Source organism: Cantharellus anzutake, assembly GCF_015039405.1.
Source record: "Cantharellus anzutake strain C23 chromosome Unknown EI90scaffold_2, whole genome shotgun sequence".
In the NCBI taxonomy this organism is placed as follows: Eukaryota; Fungi; Basidiomycota; class Agaricomycetes; order Cantharellales; family Hydnaceae; genus Cantharellus; species Cantharellus anzutake.
This window is the reverse complement of record NW_024066952.1, coordinates 1770095-1789443: the sequence shown is the minus strand read 5'-3', so window position 1 is coordinate 1789443 and position 19349 is coordinate 1770095. Positions and strand designations below refer to the sequence as shown.

The 19349-nt window shown below is 50.3% G+C and overlaps 8 protein-coding genes across 8 annotated transcripts; 4 read left to right on the top strand and 4 right to left on the bottom strand.

Moving 5' to 3' along the window:
• Nucleotides 1-399: 399 nt before the first annotated feature.
• EI90DRAFT_833566 (uncharacterized protein) lies at nucleotides 400-1371 on the top strand. The gene is made up of 2 exons (XM_039068129.1): nucleotides 400-1091; nucleotides 1148-1371. The coding sequence occupies exon 1, from the start codon at nucleotides 551-553 to the stop codon at nucleotides 1013-1015; it is 465 nt and encodes a 154-aa protein (XP_038923591.1). The 5' UTR covers nucleotides 400-550; the 3' UTR covers nucleotides 1016-1091; nucleotides 1148-1371.
• A 1035-nt stretch (nucleotides 1372-2406) lies between these two features.
• Nucleotides 2407-2950, top strand: EI90DRAFT_3115631 (putative structural constituent of ribosome; the record flags this gene model as incomplete). The annotated part of the gene is made up of 3 exons (XM_039062810.1): nucleotides 2407-2691; nucleotides 2764-2835; nucleotides 2900-2950. 3 exons carry the CDS (start codon nucleotides 2407-2409, stop codon nucleotides 2948-2950), a joined length of 408 nt encoding a protein of 135 aa, XP_038923590.1.
• Nucleotides 2951-6432: 3482 nt separating this feature from the next.
• Nucleotides 6433-7180, bottom strand: EI90DRAFT_2902851 (Rad52/22 family double-strand break repair protein-domain-containing protein; the record flags this gene model as incomplete). Its single annotated transcript, XM_039054112.1, has 3 exons — nucleotides 6433-6633; nucleotides 6697-6840; nucleotides 6896-7180. The coding sequence occupies 3 exons, from the start codon at nucleotides 7178-7180 to the stop codon at nucleotides 6433-6435; spliced, it is 630 nt and encodes a 209-aa protein (XP_038923589.1).
• A 767-nt stretch (nucleotides 7181-7947) lies between these two features.
• Nucleotides 7948-9021, top strand: EI90DRAFT_2903312 (membrane bound O-acyl transferase family-domain-containing protein; the record flags this gene model as incomplete). Its single annotated transcript, XM_039054136.1, has 1 exon — nucleotides 7948-9021. The coding sequence occupies one exon, from the start codon at nucleotides 7948-7950 to the stop codon at nucleotides 9019-9021; it is 1074 nt and encodes a 357-aa protein (XP_038923588.1).
• Nucleotides 9022-9326: 305 nt separating this feature from the next.
• Nucleotides 9327-11038, bottom strand: EI90DRAFT_833280 (uncharacterized protein). The gene is made up of 2 exons (XM_039068128.1): nucleotides 10954-11038; nucleotides 9327-10896 (listed from the first exon to the last, which is right to left on the bottom strand). Exon 2 carries the CDS (start codon nucleotides 10886-10888, stop codon nucleotides 9632-9634), a length of 1257 nt encoding a protein of 418 aa, XP_038923587.1. The 5' UTR covers nucleotides 10889-10896; nucleotides 10954-11038; the 3' UTR covers nucleotides 9327-9631.
• Nucleotides 11039-11092: 54 nt separating this feature from the next.
• EI90DRAFT_3031475 (uncharacterized protein) lies at nucleotides 11093-12188 on the bottom strand. Its single transcript, XM_039058323.1, has 3 exons — nucleotides 12113-12188; nucleotides 11645-12033; nucleotides 11093-11589 (listed from the first exon to the last, which is right to left on the bottom strand). The coding sequence occupies exons 2-3, from the start codon at nucleotides 11690-11692 to the stop codon at nucleotides 11110-11112; spliced, it is 528 nt and encodes a 175-aa protein (XP_038923586.1). The 5' UTR covers nucleotides 11693-12033; nucleotides 12113-12188; the 3' UTR covers nucleotides 11093-11109.
• Nucleotides 12189-12704: 516 nt separating this feature from the next.
• EI90DRAFT_833276 (uncharacterized protein) lies at nucleotides 12705-14116 on the bottom strand. Its single transcript, XM_039068127.1, has 4 exons — nucleotides 13955-14116; nucleotides 13765-13903; nucleotides 13418-13716; nucleotides 12705-13360 (listed from the first exon to the last, which is right to left on the bottom strand). The coding sequence occupies exons 1-4, from the start codon at nucleotides 14074-14076 to the stop codon at nucleotides 12790-12792; spliced, it is 1131 nt and encodes a 376-aa protein (XP_038923585.1). The 5' UTR covers nucleotides 14077-14116; the 3' UTR covers nucleotides 12705-12789.
• Nucleotides 14117-16395: 2279 nt separating this feature from the next.
• On the top strand, nucleotides 16396-18653 carry EI90DRAFT_833088 (uncharacterized protein). Its single transcript, XM_039068126.1, has 4 exons — nucleotides 16396-16956; nucleotides 17011-17143; nucleotides 17215-17579; nucleotides 17636-18653. The coding sequence occupies exons 1-4, from the start codon at nucleotides 16769-16771 to the stop codon at nucleotides 18567-18569; spliced, it is 1620 nt and encodes a 539-aa protein (XP_038923584.1). The 5' UTR covers nucleotides 16396-16768; the 3' UTR covers nucleotides 18570-18653.
• The last annotated feature ends 696 nt before the right edge of the window (nucleotides 18654-19349 follow it).

Here is a 19349-nt window from a genome sequence, read left to right as displayed (position 1 = left end):
CTTCGAAATGCGGCAGCTGCTCAGTCGAGTGGAGTACCAGGGCTACCGTAGGCATGTGATTGTTGGGAGCGAGGAGACCATTGGGAAGAGTGGAAGCGCGGGGTGCTAATGTTGGTTTTGGGTTCCTTTCGTCGGTTCGGGAGTTGCCATTTACTTTGGAACTTCGTCTCACCTGTCATCTCTCTTATCTCTGTGTTCCCCCCACACTCATCCAATCGACGCTGGATATCCGTAATATGCGCAGCCATGTTTTTCTTGGCTGGCCCTCTGTTTTCTGCATCCTAATACGTGCTTCAATGCTTACTATTGCCAATCCAGGTTGAGCGATCTTGCGCAATCAGCTCATCCGATCTTGGCGATCAAGCCTGCATTGCACCCTTTGGTGGGAGCTAAATCTGTGTCTGCTATTTCGTCCCTTCAATTCTTGAGTCCGACACTGTGGGCCCATGCTCTGTTGCACCGTGCATGCATGCCAGTGCTTCCATTCCAATATTCAGGCTTGTACAATTGGACGCGTTCCCACGCGTTTTGACGTGTTCTTCACTCATTGATGCCAAGATTTTGGGCCAACCGACATGGAAGGACGCAGACCAGATGTGTTATCATGGCATTGCCCAATGCGCTGTTGCAGAGCCTGCACTGGTGCCTAACCACAAAGTGTGCCTACTACTACGCTCTTAACTTTCTACTCCAGGAAACAATCAAACTTCCCAAAAGTGACCGGAATTGGAAGACAATAGCTTCCTCCGCGGCTAAAAGGCGAACTCCCATTGGTGAGGTACAAAGAGTGCTGGAACCCCGCGGGTCGGGTTTCACGGATGAGCAAACTATGTGTTCCCCACCGTTCACCCCACCGTTCACCCCACCATTCACCTCATCATTTGCTTTGCGATCTACCTGCCATATTTACCCCACTGATTATTGTCATCCTATCTTCGAAATCTTGGGACCTACGCCGGCCCCACAGACCCCAAGGGGTTGTCCCTGCAAAGGTGTGTTCAAGCGCGAGGTTTAGCGCGAGGTTTTCTCTGCACCCTCAGTATAGCCTTGGGGTATTATTTTCTCCGACACTCACAATGACAAGCGCCAGTGTATGCGTGTATTACTATATACCAAATGAATATATTATGATTTACTATTAAAACAGGCGGGGTTACCTATCAATAACTTCCAGGGAACCCTGTCAGTATTTCCGGGGTACCCCGTCAGGATGGCCCCGTCAGACTGCGCATATCTGATAGGAGGTCCCGGCACTCGAAATCTGATGGTTGGCCCCGTCAAATGGTAATGGGGCTACCTAGCAGGGCTGGTACCGGGGCAACCCTACACCATCTGCCGGGGTTACTTCCCACTGTGGTTGACTTTGGACGTCCCGCCCGAATGGCATGGACAAACTATATTTTTCGTAGCTAGTATCGGTACAAAGAGTGAGCAACATTCAAGAGCGCCCAAAACATTATGAGCTCTCCATCCTAAACTTTCCCTACAGTTCTACCCCGGAGATCATATTTCTTGTCCGTACTTCTCATCTGATCCTTCTCAGGTGGCCATTGTGAGGCGCCATACGTTGTTGGCAAAACCATGTCAGCAGTCCAACAGAACTCATTACGCCAACGCTAACGACCAAGGGGAAGCGGCTGGGCCAACGCCTTCCTGTGCCCTTTTCCAGCCCCGCTCCAGCAATGGGCGCCATTGGTCCCTGTGACAAGTCAGTCTTGCCGGAGGGCTGAAGCTTCTTAGAATGTCTACGTTTCACAGTGGCCCTGTGACTGAGAACGGCGAAATTCGGCTCGGAAACGCACCAATAAGACAACGAGAATTGGCCCAGAGGGGGTCGAAAAGTAATCAGAATGGGTGGGACCAGCTAGGGCAGATATCTGCCTACAGACTTCAGGCTGCTCGTGAAAGCGACGAAGGCTGCGCCACTCCCACGATCCTCACATTCGGCAAAAGGCGGAATAGAAGGAAACTACGAAGAATCGCAGGAAGCACGAGTCGTATATTGCGTAGGTTGCAGGAGAACTAGCGCAGTGAGGTCTCCTTGTTGCGTAGGCAGGTCACCAGCCTCTATTAGAATAGACCTGTTGCGCCGCCCCCCAACTTCCAAATTAATTCAGATTTGAATAAAATGTATTTGCGACTCAACATCAAAGATTTGTCGTAGACCCCGTGACCATAATTTTGCATCCGTATCCTTGGGCACCGTTTCGTCCAATCTCGACGCCTTTAAGCCGTTTTACGTCACTGATCTTCTTTCCCAAGCATGGTGAGAGTCCGTCTGCGTGATTCTGTACAAGTTAGGCGTTGGGATCGTCAAATTTGGGCTGGATGCGCGATTCAGAGTTTGGATGTAATCAAGTCATACTAACATTATCTTTGCATTGGATTCGTTTTGCTACTCCTCATATGAAGTCCGAAGGGGCCGTGACCGTCCGTACCCGCAAGTTTCAGACGAATCGACTCCTTCAACGCCGTCAATTCGTGGTAGACATCCTACATCCCTCTCGAGCATGTATCGCAAGATCCGAGGTGAACGAAAAACTTGCGACTATCTATAAGACCGCCAAGGAGCGTGTAGTGACCTTCGGATTCCGCACGAAATTTGGTGGTGGCCTAACCACTGGATTCGGCCTTATCTACGACGATGAAGAGTCTCAGCGGAAGTTTGAACCCAGATTTCGGCTTGTAAGGGTACGTTAACCCCTCTCGCTGCTTATCCCACTGTAAGGTTCCAATTCTCATACGTTCTTTCTCGGTGTATAGTCTGGTTTGGTGGAGAAGCTGGAGAAGCCTTCACGAAAGTTGCGTCGCGAGCGCAAGAATCGTATGAAGAAGGTAAAGTTCATCATATCTTCCTATGGTCATTGAATGGCATTGCCGAGCCCCTTTCCCATCGCAGTTCCGAGGAGTGAAGAAGCTCAAAGCAGGAGAACCAGTAAAGAAGAAGTAAAAGGAATGGACATCATCTGTCTGCGGTTTTCTTCCGTTTCAACTTCGTCCACGCTAATTTGATCCTACACCATCATCGATTGTTGCCTTTCCAACCCAAACCCACTGAGCCCCATAATTGCTCGACCATTTAATCTCCTTCATAAGCATTCACATCCGACACTTCACCTACTCATTGGTTACAATGCGATGGCAGTTCACAAATACGTGGTGGTCGAAAAGAATGGAAGCAGACCGCTGCTTTTCTTCCTTTGGATGTATGGTGCATGTTGCTTTGTGCGCCCACATTTTGCTATGAGTCCATGCAATAAAACACTATGCATCTGCCGCGATAGTATGTGTTGCTTATGTAATCGATGTCGGTACAGTCGTTACAGCTGTCCGCGCAACTTATTCCTTACACTTGCGTAAAGGACAATTCCCAGCTGGGCCTCCCCATAACTGAGCGTGAATATTAGGCACTTATTACCAGGGCAATATTTCCTGATCCCTCCATCTTCCGTACGGAGAATTGTTCTCCGGAAGAGCACTACTGCTGGATATGAGATTTGCGTCGAAGGGCAATAGACAACGCTTCTGGTGTCACAAGGCGCATGTTGTCGTCGCATACCCAATTTTCCGGTGACGCTCAGCATCGCTCATCGCGTTCGTCCTGCCGTGGGATGAGTGAGGTCTTTCGGAAATGCCATATCTCGTTCTTTGAGATCAATACTTTATCCTTCAAGTGGAACCGAAGAGTTTGTGACAAGCGCACTCCAATAGAGGCTATTCGCTGCCTTGGGGTTCGCCTGTTTATTGCATTGGAAGTTGCATAAAAGTGAACCTGCGACATTTTTGGTTCCCCAAAGCGTTAGCTGCCAGTTGACGTTCGGAAGCGAAGCAACAGTAGCATCTTCATCACCGTGGGGATCATCGCACCGAAGCCCTAGATGTCCCCGCGCATCGGCACAAAAGAGTTTACGTACTATGCTTGGGAAAATAAAAGCTCGTTGTCGTTCTAAAAGTAGAAGCGATTGCTTTCCCCTTTTGTTCTTAACCTGATCAGGGCAGGGAATAGACAGGGGAATAAAGTAGTTCGATTTGAATGTGCTCGCATGCTCATAGGTCTCGTCCAAGCGAAACCCACTGGGGGGGCCTTCACTCCAGAATGATCGGGTATTGTGTCGACAATGTCGGAGATGGCCTAAGGGATTTCGCCACTTTGAGTGGCGGAATATTGTCCTTTCGACGATCTTATCTTGCTCTGCTTTTTTGTGCACGCCACTCGGTACCAAGGATTTGCTGCCCTCGTCATTCCCCTCCTCTTCCAGGGGCCCGCAAGGATCGCTTCAAACCGGGGCGTGCTGTGGCGATACTCACATAACGGAAACTTAGCCCTGTCTTGCTGCATCCGGTTGCACCAACCGTTGCAGCCGTGCGTGGGATTGATACCTTTTTCATAGAAACCCTGGGTATAAATAGCAGCCAGCTGAAAATCCTCTCGAACCAGCCGGACCTGCTCTTTTGCCAAGCGGTGCGTGTTCCTCGAGTATGTTTTTTCAACAAGGTATCTATCTCATTGAGGTTTTTTCTCGACGACTTGATAGACATATTGTGGACGACACCCGATATGCGCCGTTCGCAAGCATCCCTCCCAGAACAGAGGTTCTCAGGACCAGACATCACTCCCAACGCCCCAATTGCACTTCCTACCCTTCCGCAGGGACTGCCGGCGCCTGTTCAGAGATCAGATGGGGGCTCGACAACGACAAGCTCCACCGCTCGCCTTAAGCCGATTGATTCTCGGGCCTACTCTCATTCGGCATCATACCGTTCCAACACTGACTCTGACCTCCCTTCCATGTCATCTCAGGTGAACACGGCGCCAAGCACCTTCCCTTTGACACTCCCCATAAGCGCATCTGTTCGCCTACGAAAGAAGCGGACCTCCGCTTCCTGCTGCGCGCAACAGTCACCAGCATCGTGATCTGAGGCTAGCTCCCTTGGAAATTAAGGACACTTCCTCGCTGGAAGAATAGAAACTTCCCTTGGCAGTGGCATTGTTATAGATTTTAAAATTGGAATTGTTGGCCATCCCAGATAGCTTCACAATTCCTCTACTCCCTTCACTTGCAATCCATCCACGTTCCTACTGGCGTAAATGTCTTACCGAACACACATCGTGGGACTATGATGAACTTTGCACCTGCCGACATGCCTGCCAGACTGTGAGGTCGGTGAATTTTCAATGTCAGTTTAATAAGTACATGTGGTGCCAAATCGAATTCTCGATGCGGGAGAAACGGAAGAAAACCGTGCCGGTGAGGGGTCAGACTGCAGAGCAGAGATGTCCTACGACTTGAGACGTTTAGAAACAACTTCGTCACCCATTCCACCTGAAGGTCTTCCACCAGTCGTACTAGTGGGACGTGCGGATCCGCCTACAGTTGGTCGGTGCGGAGCATTCTGCACTAACTCAGGTCTTATCAATAAGAATAAGGCGAACCAAACCGATCAATTCCCGCTGTTTCGTCATTTTTTCGCCCTTACTCACCGTGATCCCTGATGCATTTCCTCTGCTGACCTCTTCTTTCCTTGATTTGCTTTGTTCTCAGACAACTTCTCGGCTTCATTCAGCATACTAATACGCCTCGCCTGAAATAAAAGCCTTCAAACATCACATCTCAATGAAATTTTTGAAAAACTTACAGCCCGACTGGCCGCGCTTTCTGAGGAAGTTCGTGACGTTGGATGGAATCCTCCTACGCTTGCTTGACGGGGGGATTCCGTTGGTTGGTTGGTAGTTCGGGGAAGGGGCTTTAAGTTGCTCGGTAATGCCTTCGAAGACGAATCAGCGTTGGACACTTTGGCTCCAGGTGAAGGGCTAGCGTGATCGTCGGACGGCGTCCTTTGTAATGATGGTTGGTTCTGATGCACATCCAAAGGATCTAAACAACTCACGATCCGCTTCCTTCTTCGTAACACTCTAAGTTGATCTCTGCGTAAAGTGCGTCGTCCTCTGAGCTAAAACTTTGACTGCCGTGGAAACTCGTGCTGACCGAGTCATTGACCGTAGTCCTCTCTCCGACTGTGATCGAAAAGTCTTCGGGGCCAGCGGAGTCAGCTACACCTCCTGTCTTGCTGCTTAGCGGAACGCGGGAAAGGGGCGAAGGCATGGACGCTCGAGCAATTGGAAGTCTGCGCTGTGGGTGTTGAGGTGTTTGAACTGGAGTCTGCAGTCCATAGGGCACAGCTTTTGTTGGTGGTGATTCTAGGGGTGACTGGGGTTTAAGGCGCTCCGGAATGGCTGAGATGGGGTGGGGTTTGTTAGACTGATCGTTGGGGAGTGGATTTTGAGGAAGGGCGTCGAGGACTTTATGGGCAGCAGCGATGGAGGTAGCCATTGTCAAGGTCTCTGAGGTCGATTTAGAAGTTGTGGTGGCCTGAGCCGTAGCATTAGAATTTGGGGATGATACTTTAGTCTTGTCAATGAAATCCGCGTGTCTATGGAGCTGATTTCTGTCGAATTTGGGCTATGGAAGTGTCGATAAAATGTAGTTTAAACAACCTGAACCAACGCACCACTGGGATCGGCATTTTCAACACTTCTTTGCAGTATGTTTTGTCGTACAAGCAATTACCTAGCACGTTGCCGAACGTTCGAAATGTGCGCTTAATGGCATCAGTCACCGCTTCTTTCTTGCACTGAGAACGAGTGCGTCAAGGCCAAGGAGTTCATAGCGTCCGTAGCTACAGGGAAAAAAGTACCTTGTCCAACGCCATACCCTTCCCCTTGACGTTCTCAACAGCACCGTAACCGACATCCTCACGAAATACTCCATCTCTGAGCGTCACTCTTACAATGGCGGATACCCCAACATTCACGCGCTGAGTTTCTTCGTTTGTGTCCAGCTGAAATGCAAGTATCTCAACAACCGAGACTGCTGTGAAAGATATGAAAACTCACATAATCGACCGTGATGTTCACAATATTCGAGGCCCATCCATTGAATCCAAAGACTTCATTAGCGAGATTAATAACTTTCCACCCCTCCACGTAAGTGAGCTTCGGGCCTCCTCCTGGGCCAGGCCGTTGACTGATGTATTCTGGACCGAGCCTCTTGTCAAGCTTCGCCTGAAGCCCGGCAATCTTTAGAGCAGTCTCAATGGATACATCAGCGCTGAACGTGTTTGAAGAGAAAGGGAACGGAACAGATGTTGGGACTGGCGTTTGCGCGTGCTGATAGTTCATAACTTGTGCGCAGTGGCGAAGGACGTCTCCCTGAGTTGCAGTATTATTCCGCGTTGCACAAGGGTACTGCTGTTATCAGATAGCGACCTTCTGATCCCCTTCCCCTCGGAGGTCATTCACTGCAAGTCTCGCCAGTCGCTTCTTCCGTTGAATTTTGGCACGAGTAAACAAACATCAATACCACGTCGGTGCCGAGGCAATGTGACCACACGCTATTGTCAATGAAATTGATGTTTGGAAACGCGTGTTTGCATTTTAGACGCTCATAGATACAGCTGAGGCTGTTCCCTGGAGCGGATCAAAGTCCGGGCAGTTGGTCCCGCCTCGTGCACTGCCTATAAAATCTGAAGACGTTGTCTTCTATCAGGTCCCCAATTTCAAAGCTTATACATACACACTCCCAAAGGAAGCGCCGCGATTTGAAGCTTTCTCTGTTGGGCAACAACCCGAACTTGAATCTTTTCCAAGATGGGCGAAAAATGGCAGCGCTCGGTCACTGCGTTCGTTCCGACGCTGGTGATGCCCTCAGAGTCTTTTCTGTGGACAAATATGACTACTTTAGCGCTTCTCCTGGCTGCCTTCACCTTGACATACCAAAGTCGGCTTGCTGTCATACTTCGTGTTTTACTTTCTATTCCCGCGTTTTATTGCAATTGGATCCTGGGATTTTGTTGGTTGGGCTCCCCTAATCGCAAGGTGAGGCTGCTAGGTGTTAGGGGGTTTAGGCTGCAGGTAATTTCAACATATTAATTCCTCACTAGGTGGACATGGGATTAAACCTGATGGGGGCGTTTGGCATAATGCGAACGATAGACATTTGTTTCGTATCTTTACTAGATACCGAACCTCCTCGATGGATCAAGCATGGTAAACTTCTCCCCCTTCCAGAGACGGTACTTGGAAGAGCGGTGTACGCTTTCGACCTCGTGTCATCCATAAGAGGCAGGAGTTGGTTTCAGGGTACCGTCTGGAACTGGGCATCCCCCTGGATGAAACGGGTTCCTCCACCCTCATATTCCTCCAGATTATCCTTTCTTTTGTCTAATCTTAAATGGCTTGCTGCCCAATACCTCATTATCGACATCCTGGACACTCTCAACCATCGATACACCTGGTCACCTTCAAACCCTACACCTATTACTTCACTTCCCTTCCCTGAACAGCTTCTTTGTGCCTTTTCTCTCTGCCTCTGTACGGTTTTTTCCATCACTGCCCCTTGCCTCATCTATTCCAGCGTCTTCACCTTGGTTGGGTGTCCCCTCGATGCGTGGCCATCCATGTTCGATCGTCCGCTTTCTGCCAGTTCCCTCCAAGATTTCTGGTCAAACAGGTGGCACGAGATCTTCCGACGCGTTTTCGACCGTTTGTCGACAGGAATCTTATACATTCCTTCGTCTGCTCTGTCCAAAGATGTTCGTCGGGTTCTCCGAGCGACAGTCATCTTTGCACTTTCGGGGGCTTTTCATCTCGGTTTAATCCAGCACACTGTTCATTCTTCAAACATTCGTCTGAATGGAAGTGCAGCGACGTCAACTGCTGATCCACATTTAATCCTTTCGGAAACAAAGCACATCTTCCTTGACCCTTCTACCCTTAAATTCTTTCTTTCTCAACCATTCGGCCTTTTCCTCGAACGCGCCGTCATCGTTCCCATTGCGGCGAACCTCGCACCCAGATTCAAAGGTCTTATTACCCGAGTGTGGGTCTGGGTGTGGTTACTTTACTCATCAAGATGGTGGTGTGATGCGTGGGTACATGCTGGATTATGGAACATGGAGGAGACGTTGGTTGGGTGGAGCCCTGTGAGGGGTATCCTGAAAGGCCAGTGGTGGTTAGTATAGTTATGCACATCCAACATGCTTCCGAACATGTTGGTCTTAAAGGTGGGGTTTGTCCCCCTCGTCTAGAACTTCTTCATGTCTGAGGGTTGAAAGAGTCGTAAATAATGTGATGTACATTCTCGCACTGATGTCCCAGTTCGCGAGGTGCTCGTATGGATGCAGGCTTGTGAGAGGGACGGACGCTGGGCGGGCGATTAGAATCTGCCTAACTAGTATCTTCACCCTCCCCCCGGCCGTAGTCCACACGTACTAACATGTCAAATCTTGCTACATTTGCCGCCTGTCTTCGCATCTTCACCGATAGGGCCTAATTGGGCCTCTTCCACTAGGGAGCCCCATGAGTTCCAGGTTGGTTGGCCACTTAGTACTAATATGGCCTTCCCAGGAGCTCATGATCTAGACCACGTTGTCCGATTCGATGAATAGGCGACGATAAAACCTGCTGGATCGGTCTCACTATGCGTGGCTTGCATTGTGGTAAGTCTCAGTGACTTCAACTTTGAAGACTATCCTCCGCAAGTGGGAGGCAGCTACCTCGTGGGTGCGATTTCCCTCTTTGGTTTCTTGGTTAATTGTGAATAGCCGGTTTGTGCATGGGTGCACTATTCAGTCATTGAGCATCGATTCTAAGCATTTTACATGTTACGATGGCCTCTGGACTTGACTGCTCTTCGGTTACCTCTGCCTCGTTGGGTGGCTCTGGTGTTTCGCCTTCTGGTGCTGGTGCTGATGCCCCGCCGCAGTTTGCGGAGTTGGTTTCTCTCCGGCGTGTTTTGCATGCGGGAGTGGGGGCCATGATGGCCGACATTGCTCTGCGTTCATATTCAGCGATAGAGTTTGCGTTGGTTAGGCTGAAGTCTGTCTCATCTAGAACTTTCGAGGGAAATGGAGAGCGCCAGTAGGGGATTTTGGTTAAGGGGCATTGCACAGTGAAGTGGTCGCGCCCTTTGCAGCATCTGCAAGCGGTGCGGGGGATGCGTAGTTCACCCGCTGAGATGGCGGGGTGAAACCATTCCGTTGCATAAGCGGCATTTACCCAAAGTCGGTGTTCGTCGACGTCTTCAGGGTGGGGACTGTCCACGAGGAAGGCCCAGTGGATGGTATCATTATCATTTGGTATTGGCCTGATTGGGCGAACTCGTGCCGAGTTTATGATATCTTGCCGGGCTTGTTCGTCGGGGATGGCCTTCATTAGGTATTTTCCTATCGTGGTTTGGGGGGTGGCCAAGTTTTGGCGCAGGCATTCCAAGACAATAGCCTCATCGCTTTCGTCAGCTGCAAAGGCCCAATTCCCAATCCAGTCCGAGGTGAAAGGGGTTGCTGGGTATGCTACGAAGCTGAACTTGTAGGAGAGCCAGAAGTGGTGGTGCAAAAGGGTTGCCGCATCTTGGTATTGTAAGCCGGCTACCATTATTCCCCATGGCAATGGTTCGTCAAGCTTTGGGTTTTGGTTTGCTGCCTTGGCTGGCAGGACGACGTTTAAGGTTGCTGCCGATTCTGGGAATGCTCTCTTGAGGAAGATTAACGTATCTACTTTGGCTTTTTGCATTCTGGATAGGGAGAAGGTCATATACAAGGGGACTATGATTACGGCATGATCGTTCGCATTGTCCCATGCTTGCTGGGCTATCTTCGATACGTTGAGACGAAGGTGTACACTGAACATCCCCTGTACTCTGTAGTGGAAGTTTGGAGGGAGACGGAATGCATTGTAATTCATTTGCATATCGTTCGGCCTGCTGATGGGGCCTGGGATCGTGATGATTTCCGTCGGGGGGTGGGGTAAATTGGAGGCCTCATTCTGTGCAGCATCGTTGAGTGTGACGTCGTCGCTGGTGTCTGGCATAGGCGGGGGCGAGAGGGCCATTCTACCTTCTTTGATTTGCTTACTGTAGTTTCACTGGTTTGTAGTTTGGTCATGGATTTGCGTACCTTGTGCAACGGTGACGGTGAACAATGAGGGTCGGCAATAGTCTGGGACTAACTTGATGGGTTCACTATGTGGATTTTTATTGAACAAGTGGACAGCCTTCGGCTCGATATCCAATCATGTACATCAATTAGCAATCTCATCGACAATTATGTACATTATTCAGCAGTCTCATCGACATCATTCACCACGCGGTCACTTGGTCCAGCACACGATGGACCCGCGCATGACGCATCCGGCGTAGGCACCTCATCCAGATTCCCAAGTTCCACTGCACTATCGTTCCTTATACCCTGCATAGACGCCTTCCTTTCACCGACACTCTTGCGCGAGGACGCGCCAACCGATTTTTTCTTATTGTCAGTTTCAGTGCCGGGCGTCGCAGTGCTACCAAACAATCGTTTTCGTTTCGAAGCAGATGTGGAAGGAGTAGAGCCATCTGCATCACCCATCGTGGCAGGTAGAGCATCTAAGTACGAAATGTTTTCAATCATCCAGTGCGTGCGTTTGCCGGAGTCCGTCATCCACTTTGCTTGGACCTCCGCGTTAGAACCCGGGCGCGGTAGGCGAAATTTGTCGAAACGGCGGTTAGAATCGTCAAAGTGAAGACGCACTTCGAATCGAAGCAGCACTTTATCCTGGAAGGGTTGTCAAGATTAACGATAAGTTGGAGATACAGTGGAAGCCAGTCACCTTAGCGCTGTACGTCCCCACATTGAGACCAAATTCGCAGATTCCCATCAGTGATCGTCGTCACTCGACCAACAAAATGAGCCGTAGCCAGGCGTGCACTCGAAGGCTCGAGGTCATCAGCACGGATACCGACGTTCTCCATCGTCGTTGCATCAATCACCATATGTGGACCATCAATTGCTTCCTGACCCTCATCAAGGACCCGGCCACGTACGCCACCACGTCCTCCTGGGCGTTGTCTTTCATCGGCGATTGTGTATATACTGATAGCGCTATTTCGCGCACGTTAGGGTTGTCGAAAGGACGTAGATAGCTGCAGCATTTCAAGCCCGTCTTTGAGGCCTACTATTTCCCCCAAATGTAATTTGTCACCAATTGCGGGGGAGTACCTAGTGATCGACATTTCGCAGCATGAGACGCGGCCGCGAATAGCCAACAATATGGCAGATATGACAGATAGATGCTCACATTCAGGGGAGCAGGTAACTCCTCGACCATCGCTTTATCGGGTTACGCGAAAAGCCTTGCGAAGAATCGCATCTGCTTTCGCTGTGCGCACTCGTCCTCATCCACGGAATACCCCTCATGCTGTCCAGTTTGGGAAGACTTGTGGACTTCGTGACGTCCCCGATGCTCGCATTACTGCCCGATCATGGGTCGACACATAACATAGTGGCAGGTACATGCCTGGCTGTCTTGAAACCAGCGAATGTCGGCTTTTCGATAAAGGTATCGACCGATCGATAAATTCAAGTTCGTTTCATAACAGCTTGTTGGTTTAGGACCCTGGGGAGGCGTCCGGTTTTGATCTCGGGCGGTAGGATAATGATAATTCTGTGGAGGTTTTGAATGAGGTCCGGCATGACTTTTGACATAATGACCGATGCAAGGTGCGAAGATGCGAAGATACGGTCTGTGGTAGCTGAGAGGGGATAGGCTGCTGGGGGGATGAAGGTAGAGCCGTCCGCCAGCCCATCGCCGAGTGCCCAGGTATCCCATCAAAGGAGCAGACACACTATGGTTCGCCATCTGCACAACAATAGAGAAGTGGAGGCACACAGGCGCAATACAACAAGAGTCCGGCATGTGACGATCAGTTGTTAAGTCATCGTTTTTGATACATCGCATCATGTGGAAAACTAGTGCTAGTTGACGGAAGATGGCTCAGGCTTGGATAACACCGCCAAAACATGGTCCTCCCACTTATGCTCGGTGAGCGTGCGCGCTACATTTTGGTGATGGATATGGATCCCAGATATCAAGTTGAGGAATTCTACAAAAAGGAAATGCGGTCGCATGCGAGCCAACGTAAGGTCACCAAAGGCAATTGAACTGAAGGAAGAACAGTATATCTTCCAGATCTTTGACCCCTCGTCGAAATACGGAGTAAACAGTTCGACCATTACTTCTTCGGTCAAGATAGCTACGCCAAAGACAAAGGCTTCCGGAAGCGGTTGATGCACAAAATTTCCATCAGCATCAATGCGACAACTTGCCAATGCCATCAGGGTCAACGCTGGTAGGTTTGCCGCTACTAATGCCGTTCGAGCGATGATATCTTCTTGTCGATACGGCTTCTGTTGGCGATTTACAGGGCCGCGTGATGCAATGTCAACTGCGACGCCCACAGGGATCTGAGTACCACCGATACATGATAAAGAGCTAAAGTGCGAGACAGAGCCGACAGGACTGAATCCAAGAGTTGCAAAAGTTCCACTGTGAGAACATATTCAGGGTGGGAGTCTCCGGACTAGGACGATATTCCCGGCGCACCCAGGGTTCGTGAACTCTTTAGGCCGATGCCAGCCACGAAATATGTGGTTTATCAATACATGGTTGTCCGAGTCGAAAGTCCACGTGGTCCCTAGAATGCTTGCATTGAGAGGAGGCCATCCAGGGCCGTCCGGGTTGTTTAGCCCTTCGCTGCCATCGCCGCAAATTGTCTCGAACTTTTCGACTTTATGGTAGGATGTGGCAAAGGCAACACTTAAGTTGAGACTCAAGAGACTTCTATAAGAGGTGGCACGCGGGAGGGCCACGAGTTCCTCCTGCTCGAACCCCCGTCTGAGTGCCTGCAGAAAGTTGAGTCATCTATTTGGATAATTCCAAGCTGGGCCTACGTTAAGCTCCGGGGGCAGACTTTCATACGCCACGGGTGAGCGGATGCGGGATGCTATACTAGCCCTCAGAATGTAGGGCTCGGAGAACGAATGCCAGAAGAGGCGGTTAAACTTGACGTATTCAACAGCTGGGCGGTCACTGTGGATGCGTCAGAATTGTCACCTCGCACTGGGGTGGATCCGGACATACAGCCAATCAGCCAAATTCCTTTCCCGCAGTATGGACTTGAGCCCAAGGCCCTTCCCGATTTGAGGCTGCACTGTATCCGCACTTATCGTAGCTGATTCCACACGTAGGGAGGATTTTTCCATTCCTGTTTGAAGTCTCGAGTAAATGGCGGGTTCCGTCCACACTGCCACAAGTGTTGTTGTTGTACTCTATTTTGTTACCCCGCGGCCGCGTTTGTACGTGGCAGTGCGGCTAGCCCGGTTATTTACATCTGACTGTACATGAGGGGCTCGTCAATACAAGGTAGGTTATCTGGTTGGTGTGGTCGGGATGACGGGATCCTCCGGTTTGTGATGTCTGGGATTAAGCTGTGTCTGGGTATGCGTGGGGGTGTGGTGGCGTCTATGTCACTCCTCTCTCCCTACGGGTGGTTACTGGTTGTGTGCTCCTGTCCCCTGTTCCTCCGCTATGCATTGCTCTCTGTCCGCTCTTTTTGTCGATGACCCGCGACTTCTTAATAAAGGCCGCTAGTCTAAGAATGCCTTTGGGCTTCCCCATCAGGATCGAAAATCTGCTCTGACGACCGCGGCCCAGTATGTGTCTGTATTTCTTAAACTGTGGGCATACCTGAAGGACATGTTCTCTTGTCTGGTTGGCAGCTCCACATGGACACTCTCTGCTCTCTGTGTGGATGCCGAACCGGTGATAGTATTCGCCCAGGTGTGCGTGGCCGGTGCGGAACTGGACCAGCCTACTGAAGGTTTTCCGGTCCAGCGATTTGAATCTGGTGGTGGGTTTAGTTGATGGGGAGATCTGGTTTGCCGTATGGAATCCTGATCGGATCGGGGTGGGTGTGCTTGTCCAACGTTCTTTCCACTCTTCTTCCATATCCTGCTTATGCAAGCTTTCTACATAGGATAATGAGTGGTAGCGGGGTCTGTCCGGGTTAATGCGGGCTCCTTCTTTGGCCAGTTCGTCCGCCCGCTCGTTTCCCTTGATGCCACAGTGGCCTGGGCACCAACTTATCGCGACCTTGAGGTCAGCTCTGTCGTCCAGTAGTCTGCACACTATCTTCCTAAAGGTCTGGGCGTGTTCTTGGGCTTTACCGGGCTTCCCTTGGAAGATGCGGCCGATCGCGCTCGTGTTATCTGAGTAAAATACTATGTTCGATGGCTTGTGGGTGTCCGGGTTGTTTTCGATGAAGCGACGTGTTTCTTCCGCTGCTGCCCTCAGCCCCATCATTTCTGTATCGAAGGCTTCTACGTAGCTACCCATGGAACCGTTCCTCTCGAATACCGTTACACCTGCTGAATAACCGACTACACCGAATCCTGTGGCGTTTTGTCCTTCTTCTGTGTACTTGGATCCGTCGGAGTACACGAAGAGGAAGTCTGGGTCGTCCTCGTTTTCCGTCGTAAATTCCAGGTGGTCGTCTGTCCACGACTCCTTGGCGGATTCACCAGCGGTGTTCTCTGGTAGGTAGATCTGGATACGATCTTCGATGTCGAATTCCGAAATGTGCCATGGGGCTTCGCTGTGTGGGCGGATCCTCTCTGTGCCGTGAATCATATGGTCCGCGATGCGGGTGATGCACGTTGAGAAGGTGTCCCTTGGGTCTGAGCGATATCTTCTGTGGGGGTCGTATACCGGTAGTGGTGGTACAGTGTGTGGTGTTGTTAATCTCCTCTGCCACGGGTAGAGGCGGTTGGTGACTGGGTGGTCGTCCGGGAGTCGGGACAAGCGTGTTGCCTCCATCTTCAGTCGGTATTCGAGGAGTATGTCGATGGGTGGGATCGATGCTTCGATCTCCATGGCCTGTATGCTGGTCGTTCGAAATGCTCCTGTAATCATGCGCAGGCATTTGTTCTGTAATGTAGAGAGATGTTTAATGATCAATTTAGATTTTTTGCGCCAGTATACCGGTAAGCCATATAAAGCGATGGGCAATACCGCTCCTAGGTAGAGGCGCCGGGCATGGGTCTGGTGGAGGCCTCTCTCTGAGTTGCCCAGCATACGAAGGGCTTGGGCTGCAGACGCTGCTTTCGAGGTGGTCCTCTTAATGTGTTCCGTGAACTTGAGTTGTGGGTCGAACCATATGCCTAGATATCACTGCCACAAGTGTCAAAACTATGTATGCAGTGTCATTGTGTCAGCTGATGTGCCAAGCCAACTCAGTCGGCTAGGCAGGATTCCAGGCTTCCAGCCTCTACTAAAGTTAAAAGTAGAGCTGGCGGCGGGACAGTCTGTTTGCTGATTTATACAAATAGACTCCATATGCGAGGTGAAACTTGCTTCCAACAATCTCCTCTGATTCATCATCCTACCGTTCATTAGCCTACAAACCCAACACCTCGTGAGGTTCGTCTGTGGTAGTTCCTATTCACCTCACCAACAAGTGGCGCCAACTGAACCACCCTGGGAATACCGCAACAGCGCCAGTAACCCTGCGGCTTACATGCATTGTGGCAGCTCATACTGGCGTTCTCGAGCCCGGGGTCGTATCCGTGTCTAGTATCTACATCCTCAAGAATTTTATTTGTGGTCTTTCGGAACCCTCTCCTAATAATGACGTATTTATGCGAACTTTACCCTTTGACTCGGAACCAACCTTAACCCAACCCTCTCTCAGGGTTCGATGTCCCATATGAGATTGATTTCAAAGATGGCAGAGACTCGAACGCCAACACCTCGCAACAACTTCCCCGAGCACCGACGTCGACTGTCCCGCTTTCCACACACAGATGTTGTGGATCCCCCATACCACTATGTTCCTTGACTTTAACGTAGGCTCCGGTGTTACATCCACAATGCTTTCACGACACCTCTCTTTTGCGAATGTCCCCTTCGACCATGCCTTTGCTTCACGATGACGCGGCATATGCCGATTGGCAGAAACGTGCTCCGAAGCAAAACTGCCATCCACCCACCATGGACTCATCTCCACAGTGTGGCGATCATCCGATTATAGAAAATGAACCAACCCTTCGTTTCTTTGCTGAATCGTTCAATTTTCAACTTAGTTCGTTAGTCGCAGGTCCTGCTCGCTTCCAAACATAACCCATACTCATTCCTTCCAGTGACTTGATTGGCGTTGATCCTCTGGAGGGCGCGTGCCCTCGCGCCGACTCCCTCTCCGGGGCTATAGGGTATCTCAAAAAGCTTCGAAATCACTGGAGCGCTGGGAAGTTGGAACTTCCCTCTAACTGGATGGTAAGTACGTGCTGGGACTTAATTTATCCTTGTTTCTCTAAGAATAGCCATCTTAATTCTCTAAAGCTCAGCTTGAACAGCCAATAATATCCCTCCTCAGGGAAGGCAAGCCTTTTTTATCCCAATTGATGATTGGCGTCACATTGGCGCCCATTCAGCACATGCTGTCGTCGCTCACACCTGAAGAAGTCGATTTGCGATACGACTCGCCTACGGATTTGCGACCCGACTTTTTGCTATCTACTGCTCGCGTGTTCCTCCAACCTCACTGGACCGCGGACGAGAGAGATCGCCAGCTGTTTGGTTACTTGAATCGCGATACGAGATACGCATCGAGCCAGCTCCATTCATTGCTTATGCACAATGGGGGTGACCCATCAACTGGCGACATGCTTATGTATGCATTATCTGGCTCTCCGGGCAGTTGGGTATTGAGGTCACACATTCCTGAATACTTTTCGATACGCTCCGTGCTGAATGTTTTTCGGACAGGAACCCTCGGTTGTGTTTCCCGGCGGAATTCCAGCCTTCTCAGTCACCGGATCGCATTCGTTTCTGCGTTGTCAGACACCTTATCACGCCACTGATGGCCGAATCAAAGCGGCTTGACCAATATCTCCCTGTTTCCTTTTCCAATCCTGCTTTAATTACAGGCGCATTCGATCCCGGGGACGAATCAGTGTCATCTGAAACTCTTGAGAACGTCTTCCATGTAGTTCGCGGTAGTCTGGCGAGCTTGGTGTTGGCATCGTTCTACCGGCGACGAATCACATCTCATGGCAGTGGCTTCTGGTCGAAAGGATCAAAGGATCGTTTATTGCCCGAGTTTCTGATGGTATTCAGCCTCATCTGTCAGCCTCATCATCTTAGACTTTTAGCATTCGTTCCATTCTGGGACGAAGCTTCGGGGAAGTATCTCGTTGCATCTTCAGAGGTGGACACCTTCCGCTTTGGGGAGTATCCGCCAGAAGAGGATCAAACCGAAGAACTGATGACTGGCCCGAACTCTCCTTATCTTGAACGTGTCCGGTTGTTTCTTGCGCTGAAAGCCATATCAAAGCATGCATTCCGACTGTGTGATATCTTTGATACCTCAATGTCATGGCCACCCCTTGATGTCTGTGAAATGGAACAGAAGTGGCGCCTTCTTTATCTTCCAGAGGATGAACGCACAGAGGCGCTGGATGATACCTCCCACTTCGATATCGAAGAAGCGGAGGCCTATGCTCAGGAGGAAGCTGAAGAACTGGACGGGGAGGGCATGTATGGTCGCAGCAGTGATTCTGATTCGGACAATACCTTCGTCTCTACAACGACTGAGACTGACCCTAGCCTCGCTCACCCACCCGTTGACACTACCCGCATTGAAACCTGGTTAGGCGCAATGTCGACCAAAGCGTCAGAGCTCTCGGAGGGACCTCAATGATCTTGGATACTCGTCTCGGTCCATTATTTCATGCTGTTGCTGTTCCTGCACTTTTCTCGAATATCTTATCTTCATTATGTTCCAAATCTATGAGCACCGTAAGGTGTTGCTTTTTCATGGGCAGTTAAAAGTTCAAATGGTTGCTGGACCACGTGGCAGTACAAAATCATGCCAAAATTTCGTTTTGTTACGAGGCTCAACGCGTCTCGACGCTTCCTTGATCCAATGCTCCCTCAATCCGCTCCATTATTTTATCAACCCATTTCGATTGTCACCAAACAAAAAATGGCGGATTCGAATTTACGGGGTCAGTGGTGCAGGTCAATCGTCTGCCTAAAATATTGTTAAATTTTCCGATTTTGGTCTGACTGGGTCACTTATGTTGACATCGAATCCGCCATTTTTTCTTTCGAAAACCGCTGTACATAATCCATTCCAATGCTTCAACCCGAAGTCCCTGGCACTGCTATAAAGAGCAGACAAATCACGAATCTGCGTTCATGCAAGGGTGTCAATTATGGGGGGCCGATGGGGCCCTTCATTCGGGTTTCAGCAGCTCCCCGCAAGGACCCTTATCCACGCGGCCCAGCTGGCAAATTCACATCCCCACTTGTTCCCCACGCACTCTGACTACAGCAACTATGCGTCTGAATGAGGAGAGAACTTGAAGCACGATATGTTCATGCTCAGGGACGATAAGCTGGCTGGGGAAATATAAGCTAAGGTAAATATGGAGGGGCCCGATGTCGATGGCTTTCTTGGACCCTCGATTGTCTTATC

Bases quoted from the DNA above. Each gene is read 5' to 3' on its own strand.
- EI90DRAFT_833566 (XM_039068129.1), top strand. From the start codon at position 551: ATGCCAAGATTTTGGGCCAACCGACATGGAAGGACGCAGACCAGATGT.
- EI90DRAFT_833280 (XM_039068128.1), bottom strand. From the start codon at position 10,888: ATGGCCCTCTCGCCCCCGCCTATGCCAGACACCAGCGACGACGTCACA.
- EI90DRAFT_3031475 (XM_039058323.1), bottom strand. From the start codon at position 11,692: ATGGGAATCTGCGAATTTGGTCTCAATGTGGGGACGTACAGCGCTAAG. The intron at 11,590-11,644 runs GTGACTGGCTTC...CAACCCTTCCAG, and splicing joins TGGGGACGTACAGCGCTAAG to GATAAAGTGCTGCTTCGATT.
- EI90DRAFT_833276 (XM_039068127.1), bottom strand. From the start codon at position 14,076: ATGGAAAAATCCTCCCTACGTGTGGAATCAGCTACGATAAGTGCGGAT. The intron at 13,904-13,954 runs GTATGTCCGGAT...ACGCATCCACAG, and splicing joins AGGAATTTGGCTGATTGGCT to TGACCGCCCAGCTGTTGAAT. The intron at 13,361-13,417 runs GTGCGCCGGGAA...ATGTTCTCACAG, and splicing joins AAAGAGTTCACGAACCCTGG to TGGAACTTTTGCAACTCTTG.
- EI90DRAFT_833088 (XM_039068126.1), top strand. From the start codon at position 16,769: ATGTCCCCTTCGACCATGCCTTTGCTTCACGATGACGCGGCATATGCC. The intron at 16,957-17,010 runs GTTAGTCGCAGG...CATTCCTTCCAG, and splicing joins TTCAATTTTCAACTTAGTTC to TGACTTGATTGGCGTTGATC. The intron at 17,580-17,635 runs GTCACACATTCC...TTTTTCGGACAG, and splicing joins CCGGGCAGTTGGGTATTGAG to GAACCCTCGGTTGTGTTTCC.